Source organism: Pseudorasbora parva, chromosome 5 (genome assembly GCF_024679245.1).
Source record: "Pseudorasbora parva isolate DD20220531a chromosome 5, ASM2467924v1, whole genome shotgun sequence".
Taxonomy (NCBI): Eukaryota; Metazoa; Chordata; class Actinopteri; order Cypriniformes; family Gobionidae; genus Pseudorasbora; species Pseudorasbora parva.
The window spans coordinates 836,599-853,480 of NC_090176.1; the positions used below are offsets into that span (position 1 = coordinate 836,599).

A 16,882-nucleotide genomic window follows, 5' to 3' on the forward strand; every position below is an offset into this window, starting at 1 on the left:
AACCAACTATCCATCCACCCATCCATCCAACTTACTATCCATCCACCCATCCATCCATCCAACCAACCAATCAACCATTCCACCATCCATACATCCAATTAACCATCCAACCAACACATTAACCATATATCCAACCAACCAATTAACCATCCATCCAACTAGCCTGTTAAACCGTAGCACGGCCAAGTTCACAAGCACATTTGCGTCCTTTTAATGTAAATTCTGATAGGCATATATCTGATTATTTTCATATAGGATGCGTTTGACTGAGGTTATTAATTCTCTAGCAAAGTTCTGCGGAGTGGTGTATTCACAGTTTCAGCTCAAACACAATGCCCGATATCATTGACTGGGTTATTTGAGACGGTTATTTAGTTTCTTTTCCAAAGACATTTGTGCATCATAATCTAGCAGTTATTTTTTTATAGTCATATGTTCATATTAGCATAGACATCTCATGTTTTTGTCAGCATACATTTTTTGATGATCGAAATGAAAAATTGACAAAAATGCCCATCCCTACTATTAAACATCGCATACATTTTAAAATCTTGCTTATTACTTACAAAGCACTGAATGGTTTAGCTCCCCAGTACTTAAGCGAGCTCTTAACACATTATACTCCATCACGTCTATTCAGGAATGTACTCTAATGTGACGCCACATTGGAACAGGCCCCGCCCACGACTGCTGACGGACTCCGCCCTATTCGCATAGCTCCGCCCTCAGTGAGCTGTACAAAGTCCGCCTCTCCAGAGCATTCAAGGCAGAAATGTGTTCCTATTAAAGCTCTTAAAGTCATTCAGTCGAGCAGTGATTTCCTGTTGATTGACTGATATTAACAGCAGATACAGCAGTAGGTACTGTATATTACACTACTGTCACTTTAACACACAGATCTAATACACACACGCGATTTCTGTACGTTCACACACATAACCGACGGCGTTTATGTGAACTGTGTGTGTTTTGACACAGTCCTGTGTGTGTTTGACAGTTTAAGCTCAATAAGACGTGAAAGATATCTTAGTTTGATATTTACAGTACGCTCTGTCTGACACACAGCTTTCTGTGTGCGTGCTTTGGGTGTGTGTGTGTGTGCGCGCTCAGAAAACAATATCTCAGAAGTTTAGTGATATGGCTTTAAAACACATGTAGATAATAAACTCTCATGATGATGAAAAACTGCAGTGTCACGTGAGCGCGATAGAGATGATCATTAAAACTAATCAGATGCTTTCGTTTCTGCCAGAGTAGCTGTACAAGCTCCGCCCTCTTCTGGATAGGGGGCGGAGCAACCGCTCATTTGCATTTAAAGACACATGCATGAAAACAGCGTTTTTCCTTCCGCTTCACACACTCTGGCGTCTCATTCTCAGCTCAGGGACTCCGTATGTAATTATGAACGTTGACGTGATATTAATGTCTAATTATGGGCTATATTCAGAGCACGCCCGCAGGGACTGAATTCATGACTCACTTTTTGTTTTGCGTCTCCCAGATCTTTTTTAGTTTTGACCAGCAGTTGTTTCATCCTGGAGGCTTTCTCCTCCGTCTGATCCAGCAGCGACTTCAGAGACTCTGAGAGAAGCACACATAATGAGCTCCATCAGCGTTTGATCTGTCCAGCCCGTGGCCATTTCAGCAGGATTACAGCAGAGAGCTCTGAGGCGTACCCATGTCCTGCTGCAGACGCTGCTCCCGCTCCTTCTGCGTCTGTATGAGCAGCTGCTGCTCCTCCATCTGCCCGTCTCTCTCAGAGAGCTTCAGATTGAGCTCCTTCACCAGTTTCTCATAGTCCGCCATCTCCATGTCCATCAGAGTGCTCTGCTGAGCGCCCTACACAAGAGAAGAAGACAAGACACCTCAGTTATATCACAGCAAAATAATGCAACAGAGGATGTGATCACGGTCAGGTTACGTTAGTTCAGCCAGGGCTCCAGACTAACGTTTCTCACTAGGAGCGCAGCGGCCCCCGACTGATCACTTTAGGGCCACAACCAGATCATTTAGGGGCGCACACTGTAAATCAACATGCTAATATCCACTGTTCACTAATAAATACTCAAAGAATGACAATCTCGAGCCAATAGCGTTTCTAGTACGAGATGTGGCGGAGCATGTGATTGGTTGAATTCGAATAAGCCCTTTACTGACCGAGAGATCTAGTTGATGAAGGAACTGAATGTCGTTCGTGAAGTGAGCATGATGAACGATACCGATAGCGAACGCTTGGCATATTTGCAGCAGACACAGAAATGTGGCCTTGACCGCTGTAATAAAAGCGGTGTAATAACGCAGGTGATGGTTAATGATTACTGTAGAGTATAAGCTCGGGTTTTGTGTTTGTATTATGTATGCTTGAACAGGTTTATTCTTTTAAATAAAATGACTTCAGTTCGTTTGAGTCATGTACTTTAACATGTGACAGTATTGGTTAAACAGATCTCATGCATGTCACGTCAGCAAATATAGCATTCTAGAGAGCATGTACTCGGAGTGATCTATTGAAGAAACGGCCACATTTACAGGTCACACGTGCAACTGGATGTAAACTTCAGCTGCACACTCAGATTTGGATAGCAAAACGGTGGCAGTCTGGAGCCCTGATGGAACTAGACATCCATCCATCCATGGAACTCTATAATGAAGTAGATATGAGAGAAAGTGAGAGGGTGAGATGTGAGGTGTGTGAGCGCACTATGGTGAGATGTGAGGTGTGTGTGAGCACTATGGTGAGATGTGAGGTGTGTGTGAGCACTATGGTGAGATGTGAGGTGTGTGAGCGCACTATGGTGAGATGTGAGGTGTGTGTGAGCACTATGGTGAGATGTGAGGTGTGTGTGAGCACTATGGTGAGATGTGAGGTGTGTGTGAGCACTATGGTGAGATGTGAGGTGTGTGTGAGCGCACTATAGTGAGATGTGAGGTGTGTGTGAGCACTATGGTGAGATGTGAGGTGTGTGAGCGCACTATGGTGAGATGTGAGGTGTGTGTGAGCACTATGGTGAGATGTGAGGTGTGTGTTGGCCCAGTATTGTGAGATGTGAGGTGTGTGTGAGCACTATGGTGAGATGTGAGGTGTGTGTGAGCACTATGGTGAGATGTGAGGTGTGTGAGCGCACTATGGTGAGATGTGAGGTGTGTGTGAGCACTATGGTGAGATGTGAGGTGTGTTGGCCCACTATGGTGAGATGTGAGGTGTGTGTGAGTGCACTATGGTGAGATGTGAGGTGTGTGAGCGCACTATGGTGAGATGTGAGGTGTGTGTGAGCGCACTATGGTTAGATGTGAGGTGTGTGTGAGCGCACTATGGTGAGATGTGAGGTGTGTGAGCGCACTATGGTGAGATGTGAGGTGTGTGAGCGCACTATGGTGAGATGTGAGGTGTGTGTGAGCACTATGGTGAGATGTGAGGTGTGTGTTGGCCCAGTATTGTGAGATGTAAGGTGTGTGTGAGCGTGCCTTTCTCAGCTGCTCCAGCTCCTGATCCGTCTGCTGGAGCTGATGCTTCAGTCTGCTGAGCTGAGCCTGGAGCTCCTCCACCTCCTTCAGGGCCGACTGATGGTCCTGGAGACACACACACACACACACACACACACACACACACACACACACACACACACACACACACACACACACACACACACACACACACACACACACACACACACAGACCCCTGTCGTGTTGAGATCCAGCAGGTGTGTGTGTATAGAGAGATCTGGTGAGTTCAGCGGTGAGTACCTTCATCTTCTGCTCTCTGACGAGCCGCTCCGCCTCCAGGTCTCTCTCCAGCCCATTCTTCAGCTTCTGCAGCTCCAGGACCTGAGCCTCCAGCTGAGTGAGGTTAGTCTGCAGAGTCTCCACTCGGGCCATCAGATGCTCTCGCTCTGAGGACAGCAGCTCGTGCTGAGAGAGAACACAACACAACACATAAACACAACACAGCACAATTACTACACAACACAACACAGCTGAGAGGTTAGTCTGCAGAGTCTCCACTCGGGCCATCAGATGCTCTCGCTCTGAGGACAGCAGCTCGTGCTGAGAGAGAACACAAAACAACACAACACACACACAACACAGCACAATTACTACACAACACAACACAGCTGAGAGGTTAGTCTGCAGAGTCTCCACTTGGGCCATCAGATGCTCTCGCTCTGAGGACAGCAGCTCGTGCTGAGAGAGAACACAACACAGCTTGTGCTGAGAGAAAACAAATACAATAACTACACACACACACACACACACACACACAGCTCAGCACAACACAATCACTACACTGCAAAAAATGCTCTTCTTATTTAGTATTTTTGTCTCGTTTCCAGTCTAAATATCTAAATATTCTTAAATCAAGATGCATTTACTAGATAAGTTAAACGACATTAGATATTTTTGCTTGTTTTCTGGGGAAAAATATCTAAATGAAGTGAGTTTTTGCTTAAAACAGGCAAAATGATCTGCCAATGGGGTGAGAAAAATAATCTCGTTTCTGATTTGTTTCCGTCCCAAACAGAAATAAGATTATTTTTCTCACCCCATTGGCAGATCATTTTGCCTGTTTTAAGCAAAAACTCTCTTCATTTAGATTTTATTTTCAACAAAACAAAAAACTGGCGTTCCCATGACGGGTGTATGGGAGTGGCTGAAGCACCTGCTGAGCTGCATTCTGGAGGCGTTTGGTTAAGTCCTCGTTGTGTTTATTGGCCTGCTCCAGCTTCTCTCGCTCCTGATCCAGCAGCTCAGTCTGCTTGTCATAATCGACCATCAGATTCTGCACACATATGGTTCATACAGGAGTTTATGAGCACAGCAGTCCGTCTCCTCTGAGCTATGGCTGGAGGAACGACCTCTACCTTATAGTCCTCGGCTCCGTGGATGATGTCCTTCATGGACCTGGACAGCTGGTCTCGCTCAGCCTTCAGCAGCTCCACTTCCTCTCGCAGAGCAGCAGCCTAATGTGACCATAACACAGCCTGAATAACAGCCCTAACGCAGACTCAGAGAGTAATCTTACACGGAGATTAGGTGAGAATTATCACACACCTCTTTCTTGCTGTGGTCCAGCTCCTTCTTAGCCTTCACAGCCACGGCTTTGATCTTGTTCATGCGCTCATCCTTATCTTTGCTGGCTTTCTTCAGCAGTTCTACACAGCAGAAGAGTCATCAGGAGTGCACAGGAAAAGGCTCATGATTAAAGAGTCTAACAGGAAGCAACATACCCATCTCCTGAGATAACGCTTCCAGCTTCACATCTTCACCAGACACCGCAGACTCTTTCACCGTCTAAGATGGACCAGGACAGAAACACAAGACTTCACTGTTACTAATTCTAGAGTCATTCAAAAACAGGTAGTCATTCATTTTTTGTTTTATGGAACCTTGTTTCGGCCAATGAAGAAAAAAAGAAAGACTTTATAACTTACAATTCCGACTTGAAAAATCACAATTTCGACTATTACTTGTAATTTCGACTTTATTTCTTGTAATTCCGACTTTATAATTCACAATTTTATTTTATTCAATTTATTTCTTGTATTAAAAATTGTATTTCTTTCAATTTTGACTTTATTTCTAGTAATCATCGACTTTATTTTTTGTAATAATCGACTTTATTTTTTGTACAAACCTGATTCCAAAAAAGTTGGGAGACTTTATTTTCACAAATTGCGAATAAATTAAGGAATGCAATAATTTACAAATCTTATAAATGTATATTTTATTCACAATAGAATATAGATAACATATCGAATGTTGAAAGTGAGACATTTTGAAATGTCATGCCAAATATTGGCTCTGTTTGGATTTCATGAGAGCTACACGTTCCAAAAAAATTGGGACAGGTAGCAATAAGAAGACGGAAAAGTTAAATGTACATATAAGGAACAGCTGGAGGACCAATTTGCAACTTATTAGGTCAATTATCAACATGACTGGGTATAAAAAGAGCCTCTCAGAGTGGCAGTGTCTCTCAGAAGGCAAGATGGGCAGAGGATCACCAATTCCCCCAATGCTGCGGCGGACAATAGTGGAGAAATATCAGAAAGGAGTTTCTCAGAGAAACATTGCAAAGAGTTTGAAGTTATCATCATCTGCAGTGCATAATATCATCCAAAGATTCAGAGAATCTGGAACAATCCCTGTGCGTAAGGGTCAACGGTCAAAACCAAACTGGATGCCAGTGATCTTCAGCCCTTAGACAGCACTGCATCACATACAGGAATGCTACTGTAATGGACATCACAACATGGGCTCAGGAATACTTCCAGAAAACATTGGTGAACACAATCCACCGCGCCATTCGCCGTCGCCGGCTAAAACTCTATAGGTCAAAAAAGAAGCCATATCTAAACATGATCCAGAAGCGCAGGCGTTTCCTCTGGGCCAAGGCTCATTTAAAATGGACTGTGGCAAAGTGGAAAACTCGGATGTCATGTCATCCAGACTAAAGAGGACAAGGACAACCCAAGCTGTTCTCAGCGCTCAGTTCAGAAGCTGATCTCTGATGGTCTGGGGTTCATGAGTGTGTGTGGCATGGGCAGCTTACACATCTGGAAAGGCCATCAATGCTGAAAGGTCTATCCAAGTTCTAGAGCAACATATGCTCCATCCAGACGTCGTCTCTTTCAGGGAAGACCTTGCATTTTCCAACATGACAATGCCAGACCACACACTGCATCAATTACAACATCATGGCTGTGTAGAAGGATCCGGCACTGAACTGGCCAGCCTGCAGTCCAGATCTTTCACCAGTAGAAAACATTTGCCGCATCATAAAGAGGAAGATGCGATAAAGAAGACTTAAGACAGTTGAGCAACTAGAAGCCTGTGTTAGACGAGAATATAACAAGATTGCTATTCCTAAACTTGAGCAGCTCGTCTCCTCAGTCCCCAGACCATTGCAGACTGATATAAAAAGAAGAGGGGATGCCACACAGGGGGAAACATGGCCTTGGCCCAACTTTTTTGAGATGTGTTGATGCCATGAAATTTAAAATCACCTTATTGATGATACATTTTCTAAGTTTAAACATTTGATATGTCATCTATGTTGTATTATGAATAATATATTGAAAATTGAAACGTCCACATCATTGCACTCTGTTTTTATTCACAATTTGTTCAGTGTCCCAACTTTTTTGGAATCAGGTTTGTAATTCCGACTTTATTTCTTATAGTTCCGACTTTATTTCTCACAATTCAGAGATCATAACGAACAATTTTGACTTTTACACAAAAATCTGACTTTATTTCCCACAATTCTCAAGTGGTTTTAAGGCCGGTCCTCTATCCAGGCTCCTCTACTCTGGTCTTTAGATAGGGCTCAGGTCCCTCTTCTGAATGAATGTTACCGGTTTTTAATGCATCTCTTCTGACTGCCATTATCCTTCTCTGTATGTTATTTTAAGCCATAGAAATGAGGAGTAAAGGGGAACACAAAAATTACATTCAGTCTGGTCTCTCCTGTACTTCTACTCTGCTACACTTTACTTCCACATTCCACCAAACCTAGACACATATGATCTGCTTCGAGATAAGGTCTTGTTTGGAAACAAGAAAACATTTTAGCCTGCAGTGAAAACACACAATACCTGCAGGTGACCAACTTCTTCTTTGAGCTGAGATATTAGAGCATCTTTGTCAGCAAGAACCTGTTGAAGCTTTTTGGCCTCGTGAACTTGTGCATCCGTTTCATCCGCCGGCTCTTTGTCATCCAAACTCCGGCTCACGTCAGACACTTGAGAAAGCAGGCTGTGGTTTTCTGCCCTCAGCTTTTCATTCATGGCTTGCATTTCACTGAGGTCCTTCTGCAATCCCTCTGTATCCAACAGCACATCCTCCAGACTGGCCTTCAGCAGGTGCTTCTCTCGGAGGAGCTCTTGGATGCGCTCCTGCATCTCCTCTGCAGACTGCCTCGCGCTCTCCAGCTCAGCCGTCAACCGCTCCACACTTTCATCACACTGCTGGATCAAGAGTGTCTTCTCCTCCTGAGATCTAGACAAGAGATGATTTATAAGGGTGGAGACGTCAGAAGTGCCATCAAGCTCTGTCTCAGGGAAATTTTGCTTGAGAATTTCAGCAATGTGGCTCTGAACTTCAGAAAGATGCTCCTGACTACCGTCCATGTCTCGCCGAAGAACGTTTTTCTCTTCCGAAGAGCACACAATCTGAGCCTGGGAAAGGCTGATGGGGACTTGACACTCTTCTTGTCCAGCTTGAAGAACAGAAAGATCTTCCTCGGGGGTCTTTATTCGTTCATCCTTTCCCATGGTCTCCTTCTCGAGGGTCTTCATTCGTTCATCCTTTCCAACGGTCTCCTCCTTGAGGGTCTTTATTCGCTCGTCTTTTCCAACGGTCTCCTCCTCGAGGGTCTTTATTCGTTCATCCTTTCCAATGGTCTCCTCCTCGAGGGTCTTTATTCGTTCGTCCTTTCCAACGGTCTCCTCCTCGAGGGTCTTTATTCGCTCGTCTTTTCCGACGGTCTCCTCCTCGAGGGTCTTTATTCGCTCGTCCTTTCCAACGGTCTCCTTCTCGAGGGTCTTTATTCGTTCGTCCTTTCCAATGGTCTCCTCCTCGAGGGTCTTTATTCGTTCGTCCTTTCCAATGGTCTCCTCCTCGAGGGTCTTTATTCGTTCGTCCTTTCCAATGGTCTCCTCCTCGAGGGTCTTTATTCGTTCGTCCTTTCCAATGGTCTCCTCCTCGAGGGTCTTTATTCGTTCGTCCTTTCCAATGGTCTCCTCCTCGAGGGTCTTTATTCGTTCGTCCTTTCCAATGGTCTCCTCCTCGAGGGTCTTTATTCGCTCGTCCTTTCCAACGGTCTCCTCCTCGAGGGTCTTTATTCGTTCGTCCTTTCCAACGGTCTCCTCCTCGAGGGTCTTTATTCGTTCATCCTTTCCAATGGTCTCCACCTCGAGGGTCTTTATTCGTTCGTCCTTTCCAATGGTCTCCTCCTCGAGGGTCTTTATTCGCTCATCCTTTCCAACGGTCTCCTCCTCGAGGGTCTTTATACGCTCATCCTTTCCAACGGTCTCCTCCTCGAGGGTCTTTATTCGCTCATCCTTTCCAACGGTCTCCTCCTGGAGGGTCTTTATTCGCACGTCCTTTCCAATGGTCTCCTTCTCAAGGGTCTTTATTCGCTCGTCCTTTCCAACGGTCTCCTCTTCAAGGTTCTTTATACGCTCGTCCTTTCCAATGGTCTCCTCTTCAAGAGTCTTTATTCGCTTGTCCTTTCCAATGGTCTCCTCGGGGGTCTTTATTCGCTCGTCCTTTTCAATGGTCTCCTCCTCAAGGGTCTTTATACGCTCATCCTTTCCAACATTCTCCTTCTCAAGGGTCTTTATACGCTCATCCTTTCCAACGGTCTCCTCCTCGAGGGTCTTTATACGCTCATCCTTTCCAACGGTCTCCTCCTCGAGGGTCTTTATTCGCTCGTCCTTTCCAATGGTCTCCTTCTCGAGGGTCTTTATACGCTCATCCTTTCCAATGGTCTCCTCCTCGAGGGTCTTTATACGCTCATCCTTTCCAATGGTCTCCTCCTCGAGGGTCTTTATACGCTCTTCCTTTCCAACGGTCTCCTCCTCGAGGGTCTTTATACGCTCATCCTTTCCAACAGTCTCCTCCTCGAGGGTCTTTATACGCTCATCCTTTCCAATGGTCTCCTCCTCGAGGGTCTTTATACGCTCATCCTTTCCAACGGTCTCCTCCTCGAGGGTCTTTATTCGCTCGTCCTTTCCAATGGTCTCCTCCTCGAGGGTCTTTATACGCTCATCCTTTCCAACAGTCTCCTCCTCGAGGGTCTTTATACGCTCATCCTTTCCAACAGTCTCCTCCTCGAGGGTCTTTATACGCTCATCCTTTCCAATGGTCTCCTCCTCGAGGGTCTTTATACGCTCATCCTTTCCAACGGTCTCCTCCTCGAGGGTCTTTATATGCTCATCCTTTCCAACGGTCTCCTCCTCGAGGGTCTTTATACGCTCTTCCTTTCCAACGGTCTCCTCCTCGAGGGTCTTTATTCGGTCGTCTTTTTCCACTTTCATCGACAGCAGCTGATTCTCCAAATTACATACCTGCAGGAGCTGTACCTTGTGTTCATGTTCTTCTGATTCGGATGCCAAGAACTTCAGCATCTCCTTGAACTCTAACACAAAAGTCTCCTTGCATTGTACATACCCTAGGATGTCTTCAGTTTTGGTCCTTAGGTCCTCAAGAGATACTGATACAGCTCGGCCCGACATGTCCTCAGCGTTTCTAATGTGCTCTAACAATCCATCCCTCTCTTGGAAGACGCGTTCAAGTTTCTCCTGCAGATCCTGAACCGAGGACGCCATTCGCTCAGTCATGTCTTTGTATTGCTTTATAAAGCCCTCTGTTTGGTCTGGGAGATGGAATGAATTATGTGTGATCATGCTTAAGTCTTCAGGAAGCTTCTCGACAACATGCCACATTTCTTCTGTCTGCTGTCTTTCAGCACTGGAGCTAAAGTCAACTTCCAGCTCTTTCGAATCTCTGCTTTGGGACTCTTGTGAGGTTTGGGCTTCTTCAGAGATCCTACATTTGTCCACAGATGCATCGCCAAGGTCTCTGTTCATTTGAAGCTCATTGATTCTGAACTCCAGTTCTTCCTTCTCCACAGTGAACTCCTCTCGGACCTGCTTCAGCTCCGACTCCAGCTCCACTTTTACATTCCTAAGAAACATTAGCTCTTCTTGAAGCATCATGTTTTGAGATTGCAAATCCTCCAGGACTAGTTTCAGCACGCCGCTCTCGTCGCTCGAGTCGTCCGAGGCTGGGAAGTCTGCCGAGTGTTGTTTAGGAGCTCTATCCTCCTCTTCCTCCTGGACGTCCTGCAGGAAGCCCTCCTTTAGTGCCAGCTGCTCCGAGAGCTCGTCCTGAAGCAGGAGCAGCCGCTCGCGCTCCCTCTCAAAGTCTGCGGAGTTCAGCTCCATCTGCTCCTCCAGGTACCGCAGGTCGTCTTCATACTGCTTGTTTAGCCTCTCGATCTCGCGCTGCAGATTCTCCGTCTCCTGCTGGGATTCGGTGAGGCTCATCTGATGGGACTCTTTGAGCGCTTCGGTCGCAGCCATCCACTGGTGCTTGGCTTCCTGCAGCTCTTCTTGAGTATGGGCTATCTTAGACTCGTATTCAGCGCAGACTGCCTTGAAGCTTGCAGTGAGCTCAGCTGTGCTTTTCTGCATCTCTGTGTACTCTCTATTCTTTAAGTCCAGTTCCTCCTGGAGAGCGGCTAATCTTCCCTCCGTTTCCTGTAAATACAGTAAAGTCAGTTACTACTTTACAGTGAATTTCATGCTGTATTAAATGCACTGTTACTGTGAAGAAGTTACCTGTGCTTGTTTCTTGAACTCCTCATGTTCTTTGCGCAGCAGCGCGAGGCTCTGTTGACTCTCGGCCTTCTCCAGCAGCACAGCATTCATTCGCTCGCTCAGCTCCTGTTGAAATGATGAAAGCAAACACTGAAGCACATCCTCATTATAGATCATTCTGATGTGCAAACATATCACTTCTTGGCAGAGTCTTCAAACATAACTGTTCCTAGCAGGGCTCCCCACACACACACTCCACCGACACGCTCCACACTTACACGTTTTGCCAGTGTTGCCAAGTCCGCGGTTTTCCCGGCGGAATTGAGCTACTTTAACACTGTTGCCGCAGGGTGTTTTTCATGTCCACGGGTTGAAGTGACACCAATTATGTAATATTTAGAGCCGGAAATGCTCGATTTAGCAGGAAACCCTGCCAAAAAACATATTTAATTTTTTTTTAACCAGGGAACCCCTAAAAACGTGATTGGGCTTGTTTTGGGATAGTTTTGCGTTGCGGTTGGACGGGTTTTGTTGTGAAAACCTGGCAACCCTGCGTTTCGCACATACTCCATGCACACGCTCCAAAAATCGATTCAAACAAAGTTGAAAAGTTGCATCTCTCAGCAATGTTTCATTGTCGAATAATTCCCCGTCAGTTTGAACGAATTAGTTAAATGTTTACGACATGCCACCAAATACTGGCAGTTTTATCCTCTCATATAGGCCTGGAATAATTACAATTTCCTCAACATTTAAAGGTCCCATTCCTCGCGTAAAACAGCGTTGCACTTTGTGTCATGAGTTACATAAACTGTTAAACGGACTGACTTAAATAATAAAATTCTGCGTGTTCTTGTGGGCGGAGGGTTCGTCAACAGACGGTTCTAGTGCCGTCATCACAGCAGGAAGTGCAGCGCTGTAGTCCAAACCGGCCGCTCGCTGTAGGCGCTGAAAGGGAACTTCTGTTTAATAAAATATCTCGCTTGGCATTGAACTTTGAGCTTTACAATTTTACAGGTATTATTTATGCTCTAACAGCAACATTACACACTAACTAAAGTTTGAAAGATGGAATCGCAAAGAATGGGACCTTTAACATTCCTATATTTAAAATGTTACATTTAGAACATAAACCTAAAAATCTCATTACATTAATTAGGCAATTGTAATTTCAATGTAAGTGGATTCTGGTTAATGCTAAGATGAATTTTGTTGCTGATTTAATTAATTTCTTATAACAGCCATACCATGTAATTACTTAAAAAGGTGGTCAACAAACATGTAAATTTTCTTTATAAGAGGTGTGCCCTAGAAAGTGAGCATGCAATTTAGAGAAGCCCAAGGAGAGAGTGCAATCTTTAGGCCTGTTTGGCTATTTCAAACACAAGTTTGCACTGCCTGTTTGGTTTACATCTTAATAACGCGTGTTTTGTCCGACTCAAAGCGCGCATTTTCGGCACGTGCTCTACCATAAAAACGAGTGTTCTGAACGTGTGCTCTGGGGTCATGAAAATGTGTCGGAAACAGAGCACATGTTAACGCATGTTTTAATGGTAAATCACGTACCGAAAATGCACATTTTGCTGTCGAATCACACGCTTTTCAGACGCCAAATCAGGTGCCCAGCCAAGCCAAGCGTGTTATATAAATACTTTGGCTTGCCATAAACACACACGCTTCACACACGCTTCTCTGAATTCTGGAAAGTGTTGTTCTGTAATGTGGGTGGTTTTCATGTGTGCTTTTGTGTGCATACATTTATTGATTAATATGGTTATTGGTGTCCTTTTGGAGTCTCCAAGTGTCATGTTTTGGAAAGAAATCTAAATTTAACTTGAAAACAGAGTTTAATCTGATGGTGTACTTTGCTGGATATATAACACGATGACTAAATAAACACACAAGATATTTCCTGATGAGTGTGTGATTAACATGTTTAATCTATCAACACAGTCCTTCTCCACACACACACACACACACACACACACACACACACACACACACACACACACACACACACACACACACACACACACACACACACACACACACACACACACACACACAGAGATGTATATTTCTCCCAGAGGACCACTTACCTGGATAACGGAGGAGTCTGTGCTGGCCGCAGGACGTTTCAACACCTCCACCTCCTTCTCCAGATCTGGGTTATAATAACAGGTATTACAATATTCAGATGTTACTCATACAGCCTGATATGGTTCTGCAATTAAGCAGCAGCTATTATAATCTTGCCTGCGCATTTTGACTTCATTCTCTGCATGGTCACCATCTGTTTCTTTGCAAACTTGATCAGGTCTTCTTTGGACAGTGTGTCCAGCTGTACGGAGACAGAGAGTGAGAGTTATTATATTATAATGCATTTCCGTCATAAATACTACACACTGCACCTTTAACTGTCCGCTGTCACTCAAACACACTGAATAGAGGAAGAGTCTCTCAATGAAGGAGCTCACCTTGGATTTGCCTGTCTGTCCTGCCGGTGACGTCACGGACTCCGCGCTTGCGTCATGGGGTGACGTCACGGACTCGGCGCCCGCGTCACGCGGTGACGTCACGGACTCGGTGCCCGCGTCCTGCTGCAGATGTGAGGGTTTATAACACAATCTCACAGTATAAATGTGTTAATAATGATTGTAGTTTTGTTCTAAACATGATCTCAGCCCTAATCCGTCAATTTACACAGTGCTTTCTGATGTAGAGTTATCATACTGTGGTGAACCGTGTGAATACCATGGTATTTATGCAGTAATAATGTCATTCATTCCCTGTAACAGCCCTCAGTCTTCATTACTAACAGTTTAGCTTCTTTATGTTCTGCCCGATCACCAATAAGCCTCATTTGCATGCTTTAATGATAACTGCTCGTGTTATACACCGCTTCTACAGCAGCTTTATCCACTATAAGTGTTTAAACTCCAGCGACTGACCTCCATTATTGTGTGGGATCCCGAAAGTCAGCCTCCTAAACCTTGAAGAAGCCGGAATGGCTGAGAAAAGATCACTTATTCCCAAATCACCTGCGTGTAAACATATCAAGCGTATCTGTACTATGACTTCCGCATTCGGGACTTCCGCGGAAGCAGCCAATCGCGTTCCTCCATCAAACCGGATCACCGCCACGTCACTGTTTGCTTTGGTTGCTACGGCTGTGTGAGTGACGTCTCGACTGTCCAATCACAGGCTACTCTCTCGGCGCTTGCGTTGTCCGGATTGGTTAGTAAGAGGAGGCGGGACTTATTGTTTGTCTTTTTTTTATTATTATTTTTTTTATTATTAATGCAAAGAGCAATAACATAATCTACCAAGAAACAATATAAAGGAAAAAGAAAGGGAAAGAAAGAAAAAAATTACAATTTACAATAAACAAAAACAGTTGCCAGGGGAAATAATTTCAGAGCAAAAACAGAAAATACATCCATATAAACATCAAATAAATGCATTATAAAATTCACAAACTTTCAAAGTTCTTAAAGCTTTCTTATTCAGAGAGTCTCTGATACTGTCAATTTACATACACATTTCAGTCAAACTGAGAAATTTGGTTTCTTTCTGGTGAATTTACACTTATGGATGTAACATTTGGTTAATAATACAATTGAATTAATTAAGTAAAAGTATTGTTCTTCTTGTTCAGAATAGTCAGTAAAACCAAAGAGTACATTCCCATAAGAGTGCCAGAGGTCTGGACACGGAATATTTCCGCTGATAATTGTTTGACACCATAATGTGACAGATCATGTACAGTGCCAAAATAAGAGCACGGCGGCTTCCTCATATTGGTCACAAAAAATACAATCCACATTTATCTCTTTTTTAAATGTTTGTAAATAATGACTTGCTGGATAAAATCTGTGAATAGGCTCATAAAAACTTCTTTAATCGTATTTCTTAGATGATATTTCTGCGGTAATAACCATACTTTCTTCCAGCAAATCAATTTTCCATTTAGTAAAGAGATCCAATGAGACAAAACATAATGTACCGTAATCTCTCTGGAAAAGAGTATTATTGATTAAAACAAAAACATTGCTTCTTTGTTATATAACTGCCTAACCAATGTAATATTATTGTCAAACCAGTTCTTAAAAAAGAGAGATTTGTGTTTGTATTGAATATTTCTATTATTCCAAATAAAATAATGATGAGGGGAGAAATGATGTTTATATATCAATGGCCATGACAGGAGCGTTTGTTTGTGAAAGGCAGATAGCTTTGCTGGGATTTTATCTATATTATAATCACATAACAAAACAAAATTGAGACCGCCAACACTGGAAAAGACATAATGAGGAATAAAGTTCCCGATAGAAGAGGGATCGTTTAGGTGATGCTTAATCCAATTAATCCTGAAAGTTTGATCCATAGTGGTGAAATCTAAAAAAAATAAGGCCACCATGCTCATATGTATTCATAATGACAGTTTTTTAATATAGTGTGTTTGATTTTTCCAGAGAAAATCATAAAGGATGTTATCTATATTCTCACTGGTCTTTTTATCAAGATATAATGTTAATCCGTCTTATTACACGGCTCTGTGAAATACTTGATTCTGATTGGTCAATCGCTCATTCCAGCGGTGTGTTATTCCCAGATAACACACACCGCTCATCCGGGTACTGCGAGTTATCTCGACCGGTTCTACTTCTGTGCTTAACGCTGGCGCCATCTTGTGGCTTAAACAGCCGTGGGTTACACTGGAAGACTTCAAGGCGGGTTTCCTTTGTAAAGTTTTTAATATGGATATTTTTCTGACACAAACGCATCGATTGGAATCAGAAGGCTCTATTAACCCATCGGAGTCGTGTGGAGCACGTTATTTGACGGACAGCTGCATTTAATGGACTTCAGAAACAGCTCCAACTACTGCTGGGATTAACGTTAGCCTGGACTTTTTAAATATAACTCTGATTGTATTTGTCTGACAGAAGAATGTCATAAACACCTATAATGACCTGAGGGTGAGTAAATCAGAGGCTTGGGTTCATCTTTGGCTGAACTAACCCTTTCAGCATCATCCTCAACATTTAGCAGCGATAGATAAAGGCTTAAAGCAGGTTGGAGCTGTTTTTCTTCGCGGAAGCTTTGCGTAAGAGCTAATAAAATATTTAATCTCAAGACAATATTTAGTGTCTAATTTATTTGAGACTAGTAGGCGTGTAATAAGCGGGATAATGTCCACCCAGCCGGTTGTTATCTCAGAATAAACCCCTTCAGAGAGACGCTCCGCTTCGCCTCGGGGTCCTGATCACTCTGGAGGGGTTTATTCTGAGATAACAACCGGCTGGGTGGACATTATCCCTTACTTATGTCAGTCTGGCTACACCTTCAGCCTTTGTGAGGAGAACTCGCCTTTAGGAAGAGACCTCTGAAACCAGGAGTTGAGTTTCCTTTTTGTTTTATCAATTATGGGTTTAAAATTCAGAGAGCATCTTTCTAACTGGTCTTTAACTATAACAATTCCTAAGTATGTTACTTTATTTTTTATAGGAATGTTACAAATATTTGTTAAATCACAGTCTTTAACAGCCATTAG

General features: G+C 43.8%; 1 protein-coding gene across 2 annotated transcripts in view; it reads right to left on the reverse strand.

The window, feature by feature from the left end:
• The window catches only part of LOC137074907 (GRIP and coiled-coil domain-containing protein 2), a 31,498-nt gene extending 16,898 nt beyond the window's left edge, over window positions 1-14,600 (reverse strand). Inside the window, exons 1-14 of one of the 2 annotated variants that reach the window (XM_067442981.1) lie at window positions 14,277-14,600; window positions 13,803-13,922; window positions 13,582-13,666; window positions 13,425-13,489; window positions 11,347-11,451; window positions 7,597-11,265; window positions 5,227-5,290; window positions 5,051-5,151; window positions 4,861-4,959; window positions 4,659-4,778; window positions 3,746-3,910; window positions 3,466-3,570; window positions 1,677-1,839; window positions 1,481-1,581 (exon numbers count right to left, since the gene is read on the reverse strand). In XM_067442981.1, coding sequence (XP_067299082.1) covers window positions 1,481-1,581; window positions 1,677-1,839; window positions 3,466-3,570; window positions 3,746-3,910; window positions 4,659-4,778; window positions 4,861-4,959; window positions 5,051-5,151; window positions 5,227-5,290; window positions 7,597-11,265; window positions 11,347-11,451; window positions 13,425-13,489; window positions 13,582-13,666; window positions 13,803-13,922; window positions 14,277-14,282 — 4,968 coding nt within the window. In that variant the 5' untranslated portion in view covers window positions 14,283-14,600. Of the gene's footprint in view, window positions 1-1,480; window positions 1,582-1,676; window positions 1,840-3,465; window positions 3,571-3,745; window positions 3,911-4,658; window positions 4,779-4,860; window positions 4,960-5,050; window positions 5,152-5,226; window positions 5,291-7,596; window positions 11,266-11,346; window positions 11,452-13,424; window positions 13,490-13,581; window positions 13,667-13,802; window positions 13,926-14,276 lie in introns of both variants that reach the window. The other variant, XM_067442980.1, reaches the window with a different exon arrangement.
• Window positions 14,601-16,882: the final 2,282 nt, after the last annotated feature.